This window comes from Bipolaris victoriae (genome assembly GCF_000527765.1).
Source record: "Bipolaris victoriae FI3 unplaced genomic scaffold scaffold_108, whole genome shotgun sequence".
NCBI classification, from domain to species: Eukaryota; Fungi; Ascomycota; class Dothideomycetes; order Pleosporales; family Pleosporaceae; genus Bipolaris; species Bipolaris victoriae.
The window spans coordinates 87473-103605 of NW_014575284.1; the positions used below are offsets into that span (position 1 = coordinate 87473).

Below are 16133 nucleotides of genomic sequence, written 5' to 3' on the forward strand. Positions count from 1 at the left end.
CGAGCAAGACTACATGCAATAGGGCCGCCTGCCCACAAAGATACCTCACGCTCACGCACACGCACACGCACGCCCGCAACATGTCTGTTCTACCCGCAGAGGTCCACACGGCGCTGGCCACCCTGCTACAGGGCCTCCAGTCGCCCGACAACGTCCAGCGCACCGCAGCAGAGCAGCAGCTGAATGAAGAATGGGTTGCCCAGAGGCCCGAAGTGCTCTTGATGGGTCTCTCTGAGCAGATTGAGCTGGCCCAGGATACATCGGTAAGATTGGGTCTTTGGCGGGGGGCCGGCATTGTGGGCTGACGGAGATGCTCTAGACACGAACCTTTGCCGCCGTCATCTTCAGGCGACAGTCATCCAAGCCTCGAAAGGCACCTTCAGGCCAGACCGCCGACCTGTTCCTGACCCTCAATCCCGCTGAGCGAGAGGCCATACGCGCCAAGCTGCTCCAATGCCTGGCCAACGAAACCGACACCTCGGTACGGACAAAGGTGGGAGATGCCGTAGCAGAGCTTGCCCGCCAGCACACCGACGAAGGTAGGAGACCTCAATGCACATTCTGTCGGCTCGTCTAAAAAAACATACAGGTGTCGCATGGCCGGAACTGCTAGGCGCCTTGTTCCAGGCCAGCCAGTCGCAAGACCCCGCACAGCGCGAGAACGCCTTTAGGATATTCTCAACCACCCCGCAGATCATCGAGAAGCAGCATGAAGATGTGGTCATGACTGCCTTCAAGGGCGGATTTGCCGACAGCGAGTCGTCGGTCAGTACTCGTACATGTGTTGTGCGCTCACCGACTTACGTGCATAGGTTCGCATTGCTTCTGTTGAGGCGTTCGCCTCTTTCTTCCGCTCCATCACCAAGAAGGCGCAGTCCAAGTACTACTCACTCATTGGCGAGATTCTCAACATCCTACCACCGATTAAAGATTCCGGCGATGCAGACCTGCTCACAAAGGCTCTCATCTCTCTTATCGATCTGGCCGAAGTGGCGCCAAAAATGTTCAAGCCGCTGTTTAACAGCCTTGTGCAGTTCAGCATCTCGGTAATCCAGGACAAGGACCTCGGAGAGACCGCTCGCCAGAATGCGCTGGAGCTCATGGCTACATTCGCCGACAATGCTCCAGTTATGTGCAAAAAGGATCCAAATTTCACAAACGACATGGTCACTCAATGTCTGTCTTTGATGACCGATGTCGGCGCTGACGATGACGATGCGGAGGAATGGAATGTTTCTGAAGATGTGAGTCTGTCCACTTGGAAAAATTTCGCCTTTCTAACATGTACCAGTTGGATGAAGAGAGCGACTCGAACCATGTCGCTGGTGAGCAATGCATGGATCGTTTGGCCAACAAGCTTGGTGGACAGGCTATTTTGCCCCCAACCTTCAATTGGCTCCCCCGTATGATGACTTCCTCGGCTTGGCGCGACAGGCATGCTGCTCTCATGGCCATCTCAGCTATTTCCGAAGGCTGCCGCGAGTTGATGGTTGGAGAGCTCGACAAGGTCCTTGATCTCGTACTTCCTGCGCTTCGGGACCCCCATCCCCGTGTTCGATGGGCCGCCTGTAACGCTGTCGGTCAAATGTCAACCGATTTTGCGGGAACCATGCAGGAGAAGTACCACCAGGTTGTCTTGCCAAACATCATCCCCGTTTTGGAATCCGCAGAACCTCGCGTACAGGCACATGCAGCTGCTGCTCTGGTCAACTTTTGCGAGGAGGCTGAGAAGAACATTCTTGAGCCATATCTGGATCAGCTACTGAACCACCTGTTGATGCTTCTGCAAAGCCCCAAGCGTTTCGTCCAGGAGCAGGCTTTGTCTACCATTGCCACTGTTGCTGATTCTGCTGAGGCCGCCTTTTCCAAATACTACGACACTCTAATGCCGCTATTGTTCAACGTATTGCAAGAAGAGCAGTCCAAGGAGTACCGTCTACTCCGCGCAAAGGCTATGGAGTGCGCCACCCTCATTGCTCTTGCTGTTGGCAAGGATCGGATGGGCCAAGATGCGCTCAACCTCGTCCAGCTCCTTGGACGTATCCAGAACAGCGTTTCCGAGCCTGACGACCCGCAGGCGTCGTATCTGCTTCACTGCTGGGGACGTATGTGCCGTGTCCTTGGTCGCGAATTCGTACCTTTCCTCGCCGGCGTCATTCCACCACTCACTGAGCTGGCCGGTGCCAAGGCCGACATCCAGTTGCTTGATGACGAAGATCAGGTTGCCCAGATCCAGGACGAGGAAGGCTGGGAACTCGTGCCACTCAAGGGCAAGGTCATTGGTATCAAGACGAGCATTCTTGATGACAAGCACATGGCTATTGAGCTAATTGTCATCTATGCCCAGGTTCTGGAAGACGCTTTCGAGCCATATGTTAACGACATCATGGAGAAGATCGCCCTGCCAGGTTTGGCCTTTTTCTTCCACGACCCTGTTCGAGTCGCCTCGGCCAAGTGTGTGCCCACTCTGCTTAATGCATACAAGAAGGCCCACGGCCCTGAGTCCCCACAATTGGGCGACCTCTGGAAACGTACAGTGGAGCGCGTGCTCGAAGTCTTGAGCACTGAGCCCGCTATTGATACTCTGGCCGAGATGTACCAGTGCTTCTACGAATGCCTCGAGTGCATTGGCCGAAACTGCTTGACCGACGCACACATGACAACTTTCATCGAGTCCGCTAGGAGTGTGCTTGAAGACTACAACGTGCGCGTCAAGGAACGTCTCGAAGAGCAAGCCGAGAACGAGGACGGAGAGGAAGCGTCTGAAGACATTCTCTTTGCCATTGAAGATGACCAGAACCTGCTTTCCGACATGAACAAGGCATTCCACAGCATTTTCAAGACCATGGGCACCGCTTTCCTCCCACATTGGGCTGCGTTGATTGAGTACTATAGTATGGCAGCCGTCAACCAGGACCCAACTCAGCGCCAGTGGGCTATTTGCATATACGACGATGTGCTTGAATTCTGTGGCCCAGAGTCCTGGCAATACAAAGACCAGATCATGCAGCCACTCATTGATGGCATGCAGGACGACGTGCCAGCCAACCGTCAGGCAGCAGTATATGGTGTGGGTGTTGCCGCTCACAAGGGTGGTGAGAACTGGTCGGAGTTTGTCGCTGCCTCGCTGCCGACACTCTTCAATGTCACCCAGCGACCAAACGCCCGCACTGATGACGACATTTTCGCAACCGAGAATGCTTCAGCTGCGATAGCTAAGATCTTGCACTACAACGCGAGCAAGGTCCAGAACTGGGACAATGTTGCTGCGGCCTGGATAGATACGCTACCAATCACCAACGACGAGGAGGCTGCACCATACGCGTACGCTTTCTTGGTGCAGTTGATTGAGCAGTAAGTATAGTCATTGTCTGGAGAACACATGTATGCTGACAACTTCCTAGGCAAAACCAGGCTGTCTTTTCTCAACCTGCTAAGATCTTCAACTATGTGGTCCACGCCCTTGAAGCCGAGACTCTACAGGGACAGACTGCCAACCGCATAGTCGCCTCCGTCAAAGCTCTGGTTCAAGCCACAAGTACCGACCTGGCTCGAGCTGCCGCGTCTTTGACCCCAGATCAACAGCGCACAGCGCAGGCGTACTTTAGCTAAAAAGGCATGACACAATGGTCAGTTTTGACTCGACCACATGACGAAAATGAAGCACATGTGACATGTTGCATGAACGGCGTTTGATTGGGGACGTAGCACAGAGGACAAAAACGCAAGCATCTTGGTGGCTTGAAGCCACGCTAGTTGTAGGAGAAGGATGATGATATAGATATTACTTTTTTTCCTCTAACATGGGAAAGGAACAGGGTGCTGGTTTTGGCTTTAGGGTAAGTGACACGTTATGTTTTCTGCACAGATTCCCCCTTCCCACTACACATATGCCCATTACATTCCCCCTTTTTTTTCCCCGCCATTATCCCCCGTTACCACTCTTCACACCGTGTGCGTTTATGGATAGACTGGGTTGGGTTGGCTGTAGTGGAGAATATAAAAGCAAATTCAAACCATGGCTAGTTTTGTGCGTGGTGTCGTGAGTTGTATGTTGCGAGTCTTTTTTTAGTGTGTGGCTCTGTGATATCGAAGATCCAAGAAACATGACGGACTTGAGGAAATGAGTAATACCAGTTGCTAACTTAAACGAGGTGTTTATACATGTATGCATTTTTGGAGCATCAGAGCATCGCCTACACCAGACCATATAGAAAATGGAAGACTGATCGGCGGGTGACGAGGCGGGTATCTTGCATATCTTCTAGTGTAAAAATACGTGGGTTTTGCTGAGATTGGTAACGAGGGAATATGACGGATTTCAGGGTAGATGAGACGATGTGGGTTCGGGTTGTAAGGGGTAGAATGGCATTATGGCTAAGATGAAGAATGTATTGACTTGTTTTGCCAAAGGTATGCATGACTTCGTATAGGTACTGTGCTTGAGTTTAGGGGTTGTATACAATGTCCCTGCTTATAAACACGAAAAAGCGTAGTACGCCTTCTTCCCTGCTGCTTCTAGTATCGCCATGGACCCCCTTCCCCATAGCAACTAACATAACAACCGCCTTTTTGTGGTGATTTTTCCCAATGAAGCTTCTCTTGAGTAATAATGCCTACTGTGAGGAATGAGTATTCGTAGATTAAAGCAACAAACACGCTGGGTGAGATCCACATGCCGTTACGTAGTCACATATAACATGAACACAAAAAGCCCCCCCGGCAAGATCTCAGTCGATCCCAATCTCCAAAAAAAACAAAACACGCACTCTCAAAACACAGGATAAACATGCACAAAGCTCCCCCCCCTCGCTTGATTACCAATTTATGAAAAGAATCCCCCATCCCCAGTCGCGGATTGATGCTTGGACGCAGACGCGTCCTGGTTGGGTCCCCCAATGGACCAATAAGCGGGGTGCGAGATAGACTTACGGCACCCGGGTCGTTCGGCGGACCTCGGCATCTTCCCCAGAGCTCCACCTTTTGACGCAAGTGTAAGGCAGACGACGTGGAGGGAACGGAGGCTAGCTTGCGTTGGAAGGAGAGGACCGAACCGAGGTTTGGGGGAGGGGAGAGGGATGTATTGGCAAAGGAGAGGGGGAAGCCGAATCTCTTATTACTCTAAAGGAGTTCGCGTTGTTCTTTGATTCCTTCTCTCTCTCTCTCTCCTGCTTTTTTTTTTCTTTGACTTCGTTTCATCCTATCTACGGTTATATTCCCGAGTTACTCACTCCGCCCGCCATGCCTCACGCAGCGCTTACACGCGAGTCGGTTGCTTCGCATAACAAGCCTGATGACCTGTGGTGCATCATTGACCACAAGGTGTACGACCTCAGCGAATTCGTCGATGCGCACCCCGGTGGCTCGGTCGTGCTCGAGCAGGTAGCAGGTCAAGATGCCACGACCGCCTTTTACAACTTGCACCGGCAGGAGGTGCTCGAGAAGTACAGCGAGCTCTGCATTGGCACTATTGAAGGCGAAAAGTCAGAGGTCCTCATCCAGAAGCCTGGCGAGCTGAGCCCAGTACCGTATGCAGAGCCGCTGTGGCTACGACCGCAGTTCAAGAGTCCGTACTTTAACGAGAGCCACCGCGCGTTGCAGAGGGAGATTCGCAAGTTCGTCGACACACATATTACGCCCGAGGCGCAGCAAAAGGAGAAGGACGGCACGTATATTAGCCAGGAGCTGATTGACAAGATGGCGGCAAACGACATGCTGGCCATGCGTCTGGGACCTGGAAAGCATCTGCACGGCAAGAATCTGCTGGGCGTAGTTAAAGGCGAGGAGTTTGACTATCTCCACGATCTTGTGCAGGCGCAGGAAGGCGTGCGTGCGAATGCGCGTGGGTTCCAGGACGGAAACATGTCGGGCATGACGATCAGTCTGACGGCTGTGCTGCAGTGGATGCCCGAGTCGGAGCTCAAGACGCGCGTGGTGAATGAGGTGTTGAGTGGAAAGAAGAAGATGTGCCTGGCGATTACCGAGGCGTTTGCTGGGTCGGATGTCGCTGGTATCAGGACGACGGCGACCAAGACGGCAGACGGTAAGCACTACATTGTGCGGGGCACTAAGAAATGGATCACCAACGGCATGTTCAGCGACTATTTTGTCGTCGGGTGCCGGACGGACAAGGGCTTTTCTGTGCTGCTCGTGGAGCGGGATGCGGCGGTTGAGACGAAGCTGATCAAGACGAGCTACTCGACGACGGCGGGCACGGCATTTGTCGAGTTCAACGATGCAAAGGTGCCGGTGGAGCACTTGCTGGGCGAGGAGCACAAGGGCTTCATTGTGATTATGAGCAATTTCAACCACGAGCGCTTCATGATGGCTTGTGCCGTGATCCGGCAGTCGCGAACCGTGGTCGAGGAATGCCTCAAGTGGTGCAACCAACGCATCGTTTTTGGCAAAAAGCTCATTGAGCAGCCCGCTATCCGGCAAAAGTAAGTACTCGCACTACACTACTAGACTAGACTGGACGGAGATAGCTGACAGCCAGAACCAGACTTGCCAAAATGATTTCGCACGTCGAGGCCAACCAGGCTTGGCTCGAGTCGATTGCGTATCAGATGACGCACATGTCGTACGCGCAGCAATCCAAGCTGCTGGGCGGGCCGATTGGTCTGCTCAAGTCGTATGCTACACGGTCGGCGCACGAGATTGCCGATGAGGCCGTCAACATTTTCGGCGGCAGAGGACTCACGCAGAGCGGCATGGGACGGGTGATTGAGCAGTTCCACCGCACGTACAAGTTTGATGCCATTTTGGGCGGCACCGAGGAGATTCTGGGCGATCTGGGCGTTCGACAGGCCATGAAGAACTTCCCAAAGAGCATGTTGTAGATGGAGAGAGAAAGAGAGAGAGTGGTAGTTTGGGAACCATGGTTCTAGACAGGCTATGGGCGTGTTACCTTTACATGGTCGACCTTTTGTTGGGTGGCGTAACCCGGGCGAATGAAGAGCGTGTGAGGCGGTGTAATGTATATAATTTAGGGTACCAGCCCCCAAAAAATGGAGGCGTTCGTTGAATGGCACCTGTCAGCAGTGCCACATGCGGAAGGGCAATTTTTTTCTTTTTCTTCTTGGGTTGCAAACCTTAAAAGCTCGAGGGGAAGAGTGGCGTTTGGAAGGATTCTAGAAGCAAAATTGGTAACATTGCAGGTCGAGGGCGATGCATCAAGTGGCTGGGGTGGGGGGGGGAGCCTTGTTGGGGGGGGTCGTGTGTTCGGGTACCAGGGATGGGGTGATGCAGGCCGAGTCCGAGCGGGTGGGTGTGCACAGGCAATGGGGAACGACATGTGTATGTAAGACTATGTGCCTGGCCGATGACAGCATTGGGGCTGGGGGTATGGGTGTGTGTGTGTGTGTGTGTGTGTGTGTGTGGAGGCCGAGCGTACTCCGAAAGCATAGGGCGACGTGCATGTGCGGGTATGTATGTGTGTGTATGTGTATGTAAGTAGGATATATGTACATATGTAGTATGTACGTAGCATAGACGTACACAAGGGCATATAAAGAAGGACATAGTCATCTCAGACGAGATGAGACGGCGGACAAGAGAGGAGAGGTGACATGCAGCGTCGAGCCAATCAGGGGCGCGGGGTGGGTCCGGTGTTGGACGACGAGGCTACGCAGATAGTGGCACACACGGTGTCGAGAGGCCAAGGCTGGACTGCACAGTCCACCGATCGCAAACACTGGCGCAGGCGGGTTCAGGCGCCTCATTCGACATGAGCGGGTGTCGTGGTCGACGTGGTGTTGCTGGTGTGGGTGTTGTTGTCACAGGTACCAGGGGCGGCGAGTGAGTTGAGGCAGGGCGGCGAAACGTGTCACATGCAGAGCAGAGGGCAGGCAAGTCGGGCGAGCACGATGAGTTGTACATGGCTGATGGGATGGAGATGATATGTGTGTGTGCAGTACGTATACCGACATGTGGATCATCATCATGTCTGGACGCGTAGTATTGACTAAGTAGTTGGTGTACATGGTAGATGAATTGCAGACAGACATGGTGACAATGGCGTGCTGGTGGTAGCATGGGCATAGTACCTAAGCAAGTCAATGGGGCCTAGGCATACCGTAGGCATAATCATGGCATATGGGCCAAATCGCCTCACTGGGGCTGGGATGGATAGGGAAGACTATCGAACATGGGCCATGGCCGGCTAGTGGCACCCGCCCTGCATTCGGCGGCGAGGGAGGCGAAAGAGGCGAAAGAGGCGCTGCGAACGCTTGTCGGCTCGAGTCGTGTGTGCAGGCAGAACAGCCCGGTGACAGCATGCATGACCCTCTCGCGAGCCTTTCTTTAAAGAGCCCCGGCCTGCGTCACCTTGCTCCGGCTCGACATGCTCTTCTTTCTCCTCCTCCTCACCTCTTGATCGTCACAACCCTCGACACCGTCTGTCCGTAGATTCGCCGCGCCCACGTCATCACCTCTCGTCGCCTACATCATCCAACCCGTCTTCTTTTCTACTACTCCGTCTCTCCTCCATCTCGCTGCCTCCTCTCTCTCTCTCTCTATATACCGCCACACAGTGCTTCCTCTCCACTACACAACCACAACCATGGCCCGTTCCTCCAGCATCAGCAGCATGAGCTCCTCCAGCTCCGACGCCGAGGAGACGATGCAGATCTTCGTCAAGACCGTGTCCGGCAACAACAGTAAGTTTCCAGCCTCCCCCCGTCGTTCCGATAACCTCGGAACACCACATGCAGCATGCATAACACCCACCCATTCATCTCCACCACCGCTGTCCCAGCACGCCCACTACCAAACAATGCCCGAACAAAGAACTGACATTGTCGCCTCACAGCAATCCCACTCACCATTCCTTCAAATACCTCAATACGCACTCTCCGCTCCCTCCTGGCTCTGCGCACCAACCTGCACAGCCCCTCGGATCTGCGCATAGTCCACGCCGGCAAGCACCTCTCGTCGCCAGAAACCACCCTCTCCGACTACGCCATCGGCCCAAACTCAACCCTGCACCTCGCCCTTCCCCTGCGCGGTGGCATGCCTCCCAAGAAGATCCGCTGCTCCTTCAAGGACTGCAAGGATCGCGCCCAGCCCATTGTCGGCGACTGTGGCTTCTGTACCGGCCACCACTGCAGCAAGCACCGCATGCTCGAGGACCACAAGTGCGAGGGTCTGGAGGACTGCAAGAAGGAGAGCCATTCGCGCAATGCCGATAAGCTCAACAGCGAGCGCACCGTTGCCATCAAGGGTGTCTAAATCACCATCACCGCCTCCACCACCACCACCACCACCACCATCACAACTACTACCACCTTCTCTTTGAGGCGATTTGCGAATCAAGCGAGGAAGCGTGTATACCATGTCGACATGTCTTTAGCCCCCTTTTTTTCCCGAGCGATTTGATGCGTCCTTGCCACTCATCATCTGCAGCTCTACTGTGTTTTGTCTGTTTCCAACTCTCTACCATCTTGCCTTTTGTCTTGCTTTTCCCAATCGTCCTTGGAGAATCTCCATTCACTGCGATATCGGAGGAATGCGATTAGTCATGTTTTTTTCCAAGAATTTTCCTCCTTTTCTCATTCTCGGAGCCATTTGGAGCGTTTCTTCTTCTTTTTTATATCATGGAAGGAGGTTTTCTCTCGTCCCCTTTCTAGCGAGCGAAGGTGTCACTTTTGTTTGGAGTCTTGCTTGCACGCACCAAGGTCTAGCTAGAGTTTGATAATGATAAATACAGTCATAAACTTATTTCAAGTTCAATATGCATACGTCATGTTGGTTTAAACAAGGGTGGTAATGTGTGTTCATGTGGGTCAAGTTACTTGCATCTTCCGACTTGATCTATCCACGGATATAAAGTCACCTCACCGCATCCGTGTCCACCCTCGCTTTACCTACCCTCTCTAACTAGCCCCCTCAACGATCCACTCTTAGTCTCTTTTGAATCTATCGATGACACGCTATTCGACTACCCACTCTACGCGTTCTATCGCATCTTCTAACCTTATCTTTTTACAGATAAAAGTCACCACGCTAGTACTTACATCTACTTGTCTTTTAAACACTCATGTTTACTCTCTTTCTAAGCCCTCGTGTCCACATTGATTTTCACAAGAAGACAAGGAGTATGTATGTTTCTATCAGCAGGATTGGTAGAGAACAAAGATGCGTAAAAGGAAGTTAGGCACGGGACCTTGATACTCTTGAAAGTCATAGAGACGATAAAATTCCGCATCCTACTCTGCTCAAGTCCCATCTACCCCCTCACCCCCCCTCACACGCACCCTCCGCTCAAGCTCCTTACTCCTTACCCCCTTCCTCCATCCCCCATGCACGCCCTCAACCCCCATAAAAACAACCGGCAACAAACTATTCCGCCACCCACACCGCTCGCCCCTCTCTCGCACCACCATACCCAAAAACACACACAGAGCAAGCACCCACACAAGCACCGGCAGCACAGCCCAATACCACATCACCCGCACGTGAATACCTTCTTTCGTCGCCACACCTCTCACCCCTTTATCCCCGGTGCGATAAAAACGGCTCATCGCGCATCGTCTTCGACAGCGCTTTGGCTACGAGATTCACAGCGCACGAGACGCGGTTATCGGGGTATGCGCAGTTTGTTAGATTACCGTGCCATATCGCTGCATAGGGAGGCTGTGTAGCTTGGTTCCTTTGTCCACTGTGGTCTGAGGGATGTCGGATTTGGATCCATGTTGAGATAGATGGAGGTGATGCTGTTTGGGGTGAGATCGTATAAGTCAGTGCCACTGCTCATCATGGCTGTGTAAGTGCCGAGTTGCGAGCCGCCGGGTTCCTTGTAAATATACGTGAGGCTTAGTCCTGATCGCTTCCCGTCTTTAGACTCTTGGAGAGAGAGAGCGTGCATGTGCCTTTGGTGGTGTCGCACGACTTGGATACGAGCGTTGTCGCGTCTTCGCATGAGGCGCACATCCCTATGCTTGCTACCGCCGGCCACGTACAATCGCCTGAACTGCATTCGTGGCGTGGCTGGAACCAGTATTGGTTCGAGTCGGAGCTATATAGCGCTGCGGATGCATTTTACATCATAGCAGGGGAGGCCCAACGCACTTTGTCCTGTCAGTGATACGCCACTAGTCAACAGGGCAAAGGACGGACTGGATTACATTTCGAATACACAATGGTAGAACCTTGGTAGAAAGTATTGTTCGATAAAAAAAAGCCACTTGTGACACATCTGGGACAGGTCTCGTGTAGTAGCTTACGAGATTCTGGATAAAAGGGTCGACACCGATGCTCAAGATGATACCAATTGCCACCCAGGATTGCTAGAAAACTGAGAACCAAAGAAGTATCTGGTCAGTCAATCTGGATCCGAATACAAAACAAAAACAGGCCTCCACTGAACAACCCAAAGGAAAGAAGCAGAACTCACGGAGCCTGACTCTTCATCTTCCAAAGAAGCCGCATACTCCCCCAACGAACCCCTTGACGCAGCATCAAACGTCTCAATATGCAGCAGCGCTCTCGCGCTTCTCGGCCTCGCAAGCCACGCCCACTTCATCTGCCCCAGTCCATTCGACAGCAGCACCAAAAGACACAATCGCGTCAGGCGTCCCTAGCCAGGACACTATAGCATTGACCGAGATGCCTACCTGCCGACACATCAACTTACCGCTAGTAGTAGTCGATCCAGGCGAAACCACGCAATTGCTACTATCTCCAAATGACCACGACGGCAGTGGTTTATCGTTGAGCGAAGCTAGGAGAAGAATCATTGCGGTGAGTGATCTGCCGGAAACTGCGAGACTGATGATTTCACATATTCACCAGTCTGCTGCACGGAGAGACTCGAGGATGGTGTGGTGTCGATCTTGCCATTGTCTCTCTCTGTTCCCTCTTCTTCTTCCTTTTCTTTCATTAGCCTCAGTAAACCAAGCTCGGATACGTGTGAGCAGAGGTGCCATTGCGGTCATGGAAAAGGGAATCAAACAACCCAGGGCGATGAATAGAGGCTGGGAGGGTGGTGCTGTGCTAGATCATTTGCGGGATGCCTGACTCCACTGTGCCATATACTGCGGAATTTCCTGACGCATTAAGAACAGTTTTGGCTGCATCGAGAGGGTGCGACAGGTGGTGTGAATAGATAGATAGTCATTGTCGGCTGCTTTGGTGTTGTTTTTGCGTGTACCTGGTGCACGTGGAAATAGAGTGTAAGAATCGAGTTGAAAAACTTTGGATATCCATAGAATCTCAATAGCCACAGCTTTTACATAAGATAGTGAACGCAAGGGACATATCTACCGACGCGGTCTTATTCGCGTTAGTCTTCAAAGTTAAAAAGCGCCACCCGGTCCCACTGCCAACTCAGGCATGCCTCAGAAATCGACATCCGCGGGAATGTCGCTTCGGCGTTAAAGTCTCACCTGCAAGGAGCAGCAGTGACAAATTTTGTGATTGGTTTACAAAGGTTATTCTGGTATACTTTGAAAGCGACGAGATGGCGCAGCCCATGTTATTTCCACAGGCATTGAATCTATTGTTTGTAGAAGCGAGATTGATTGTCGTGTAAAGGAGCCGGTGTCATATTTGCACATACCCGTGCAGTTGTCTGGGCTGAGCCAACTACAATATTATAACTATGCTACATCCATTCTAGAGGATCGGTTAGTCTATTCCCAGTTGCTTAAGCGGCTTAGGACCCTAGATGCGCTGTCTCAGGGGTGTGGTTTTTTTAACACAATACTGCCGAACCTGTGTAATGCATATTTGGCCTTGGCTGTCTTGGGGTTAAGAGCCATGGCTGCATGAGACGACTCAGGAAGATGGAAATAGATCCATGCTGCAGACATGCTGGCCAGAATACACAACATATCCGCTAGTAAGAGTCATTCCACGATAAGTGTCAGTGAACAAGCTCAGCTATACTGGCTACACGGGGTGGTATTAATAAAAAACTGCAAAAACATCAGGAGAAGAAGGTTCTGCTAAGTTAGAGATGGAAATAGAAAAGAAACCCAATGAAAAAAAGGAGCAGAGATAGAGTAAGGCAATCCCAAGTGAAGAAGCTATTTCTATTACAGCAGACATGAGCGTGTGTGAAGCAATCTACACAGTGAAATTTACAAAAATTGAAAGGTTGCGTATACGTCAAGTGGCCTACATAAAACTACAGTCGAGAGAACATCTTCTGTGTGCTTATCGAGTAGGCAAGCCAATGTTGCCCCCACGGCCCGACGCATCGTTATCCTCATTACATCATCCAACGGACATGAATGACGCCTTGGTAGAACATATCGTTATCAGGCCAAGCATACCTGCTGTAGCCTTTTCGGCAAACTCATGTACGTGACGCGCGTACTGTCATAGTTTGCACACGTTCGTGCGCGGCCGTCTTCTAGACTCAGCAGAGGAAAGAATAGAACACGTAACAGAACGGCAAATGGACGGGGTTCTTTTTGTAGGCGTGACGACAATCATGACGGTGTTTGGTTCTGAGCTTGCTTGTTCCGGTCCTATGCGTATGCACGATAAGAGAAATACCAAGTCGATAACCGAGGCAAAGGATGGAAGATGGAGAGGCAAAAACACACCGGACAAAAAGTAATCCGAAAAGTCGAAGTGGTGTTTTGTTTATCCATGAGCGTGGGTGGGTGTGTTTGGACACACCCTTTCACAAGCGACAATTGTCACGATGGAAGTCGGCCCCCAAAGCCTGCTCAGCCCTGGCTGTGCAAGCCCTCAATTTCCTTTTCTCGAGCTTTTTCATCTCCTTTGCCCTGTAAGGCGCCGGGCGGCTGCTTGGCCATGCATACCGGCGAGCCTATTGATCCTGTTGACAGCCTGAGACGACGTCAGAAGCCCAGTGAAGCGGCTCCGGTGCCCAACGTGCGGGTATACACCCGATGCTTATGCTTGTGCGCATCCCTGCGTCGCATAGTGTTGAATACGACTCGGGTGGAAGCGCCATGGGCAAATGCTGTGCTTTCCGCTCCGCCTCCAGTCAGAGCGTGTTGAGCTATAGCGACCCGATTCGCCGCGCTATCATCGCCACCACCCCCGGCGGTTGCGCTGACATTGATCAGGGATGTGTGCGCTGTCTTGGATCGACAGAGATCCTGAGATGAAGCGCGGCGAATTGGTTCAGCCTTGCTATTTCTTATCGTGAGCTTATGGGCAGCATTTGCGCCCAAGTGGAATTGATTGTTTCCGAGATTCCGCTCCGCCCCTGGCCCCTTCAGTTTGAATCTGCGATTGCATGGGTGCGGAATGGCGCCCAGAGGAAGCGCCTCTAGGTGGGCTGATCTTGACACACAGAATCTGCATGAAGCCCCAAGACTTACCCCTGGCGGCTCCGTGTGGCGTTCCGCTCGTATTTGCCTGTTTTTACTGCTGCGCAATTGGTGGGTTTGCGGATTAGGCTTTAGGCAGCCCTTTCGAGATGCATTCAGAAAATAGGGCCTGGAGATAACTCTGAGGGCGGTGTTTTGTTTTTCGTCGATGTCTTGGCAAGGTCACGTGCGGCCATAGGAGCTACAGCCGATCTCCTGATCAGCAAACTCAGGCGGGAGATTGCCCTGCCTTGATCTGCCTCGCTTTGTGTCCATGACAGACACGAGAACTTTGACCTGAGCTTAATTTTTCGTCTTGAGCTTTGTTCTGGATAGACTCCCTGGCACAGACAGGCACACATTAGCCGCCGTCTGAGAGATCCTTTGGCCAATGCTATAGTTGCATACTTCACAAGAAATTCAAGAGCATAGGCTGCCTAGCTGAGGATCCATCAAAGCCAAATCTCTGACACTGCCTTGTGCAAAGAAACTGGACGAACCCGAACGAGCAATTGAAAACATATGACTGATTCAAACACTCTGAAGCGAAGAACTGCCCGGCGACTGTTACATGACACTTGTACTACCAACGGTCTGGTGCGAACTGTCTGAGGGACCTATCTATCAATGTCAATGGCGCCCCATCCGCCAAATTGAGCGGGCCGCACGTCGAAGATCTCAGACATGAGGATTAGCCTCGCCATCTACTCACCGCCACCCAAGGTTCATGATATCATCTAGGATGCAACTTCTGGGTCCGTGGTCACTTCGCGATAAAGGCGTCAAGACCCCTAATGCCCAGAAGTCCCTTGCCCACGAGACCTACTGTGGAACACCAGTGACGTAGCGAATGGATCCAGAGAGGGCAACCGCATGTGCTTCGCCATCATCCCAAGAGGCTAGTTTGGTTGCGTGGAGGGTGACACGGCCAACTGACCGCTATCACGGCAAGTCCGGCCATTACGAAACAGCACAACGGCCGAATGTGCTAAGATAAAGTTGCTTTCGTAAAACGTGGAGGACGGTTGGCCGGCCGCGGGAGAAGGATTTGCTTGTTCCGGCAATTGGGTCGTGATTCTTGAAGCAGAAGATCTGCAAAAACCTAGGAAGATCTCGGGCTAGTACCAGTCTCCGCGTCACACTGGAAACCGTGCCATGCGCTCGTCTCGAAACAGGATATCCGGCTTGATCGGGGTAGTTTCTAGGCCAAAGTCTCGTGAAGGCGCAATTATCCAGCCAGGACATCCTCACGACTTGGCAACCAGACTCTCCCAGCATAGCGGCGCTGATCTCCAGACTTGCCGTGTCCTTCATCATCTTCCCCATGGCACTCCCCACTCTTTCAGAACGCCCAAGTCCTTTCTCCATACGCCCTCTAACAACATCATGTGGGTCTGGTGCTGCCGGCTAATCGAGGGAAATTGTATATCGCTCAGCTAGTCATTGCAGTGTGCGGTGAAGAGCCCTCTGCAGCTTGCAGTCGCCCGGGCCTAGGTTAGTGAGACACGTACAACGTTTGTTCATGGCCTTGGTATGTCTATCTCTAGGCGATGACTATTTCGTGTTGTTGCGACAGAAAAAACAAATCATCGCCGTGTAGCGTGGGGCGCAAGCCACTTGGGGTTGATGTTTGGCGAAACACCCCTAGACGTCGATCCCTAAGCCTAGTAGCATGCGGTTGTGGCTGTGCTGTAACCAAGTACTAAAGATAACGAAGCAACAGGCTGCGCCGGGCCGCCGATCTTGTTACGCCGCCAGATTTAGTGCGCTTTTTGGGCTGGAAGAGCCACGGACAAACTCCCGCCGTCTTGCTCAGAGGTGTTTCTGGGCATCTCACGGGGGGGG

The 16133-nt window shown here is 52.3% G+C and overlaps 6 protein-coding genes across 6 annotated transcripts; all 6 read left to right on the plus strand.

Annotated features, from left to right (window-relative positions):
* Positions 1-80: 80 nt before the first annotated feature.
* COCVIDRAFT_30160 (hypothetical protein) lies at positions 81-3612 on the plus strand (the record flags this gene model as incomplete). Its single annotated transcript, XM_014697012.1, has 6 exons — positions 81-263; positions 320-539; positions 590-765; positions 813-1244; positions 1292-3354; positions 3405-3612. The coding sequence occupies 6 exons, from the start codon at positions 81-83 to the stop codon at positions 3610-3612; spliced, it is 3282 nt and encodes a 1093-aa protein (XP_014552498.1).
* A 1629-nt stretch (positions 3613-5241) lies between these two features.
* COCVIDRAFT_30161 (hypothetical protein) lies at positions 5242-6839 on the plus strand (the record flags this gene model as incomplete). The annotated part of the gene is made up of 2 exons (XM_014697013.1): positions 5242-6440; positions 6503-6839. The coding sequence occupies 2 exons, from the start codon at positions 5242-5244 to the stop codon at positions 6837-6839; spliced, it is 1536 nt and encodes a 511-aa protein (XP_014552499.1).
* A 1721-nt stretch (positions 6840-8560) lies between these two features.
* COCVIDRAFT_110208 (hypothetical protein) lies at positions 8561-9228 on the plus strand (the record flags this gene model as incomplete). Its single annotated transcript, XM_014697014.1, has 2 exons — positions 8561-8657; positions 8810-9228. The coding sequence occupies 2 exons, from the start codon at positions 8561-8563 to the stop codon at positions 9226-9228; spliced, it is 516 nt and encodes a 171-aa protein (XP_014552500.1).
* Positions 9229-11589: 2361 nt separating this feature from the next.
* Positions 11590-12015, plus strand: COCVIDRAFT_110159 (hypothetical protein; the record flags this gene model as incomplete). Its single annotated transcript, XM_014697015.1, has 1 exon — positions 11590-12015. A coding segment is annotated over one exon (426 nt), but the record flags the coding sequence as incomplete, so codon positions are not given.
* A 576-nt stretch (positions 12016-12591) lies between these two features.
* COCVIDRAFT_110210 (hypothetical protein) lies at positions 12592-12768 on the plus strand (the record flags this gene model as incomplete). Its single annotated transcript, XM_014697016.1, has 1 exon — positions 12592-12768. A coding segment is annotated over one exon (177 nt), but the record flags the coding sequence as incomplete, so codon positions are not given.
* A 2772-nt stretch (positions 12769-15540) lies between these two features.
* On the plus strand, positions 15541-15699 carry COCVIDRAFT_110168 (hypothetical protein; the record flags this gene model as incomplete). Its single annotated transcript, XM_014697017.1, has 1 exon — positions 15541-15699. A coding segment is annotated over one exon (159 nt), but the record flags the coding sequence as incomplete, so codon positions are not given.
* Positions 15700-16133: the final 434 nt, after the last annotated feature.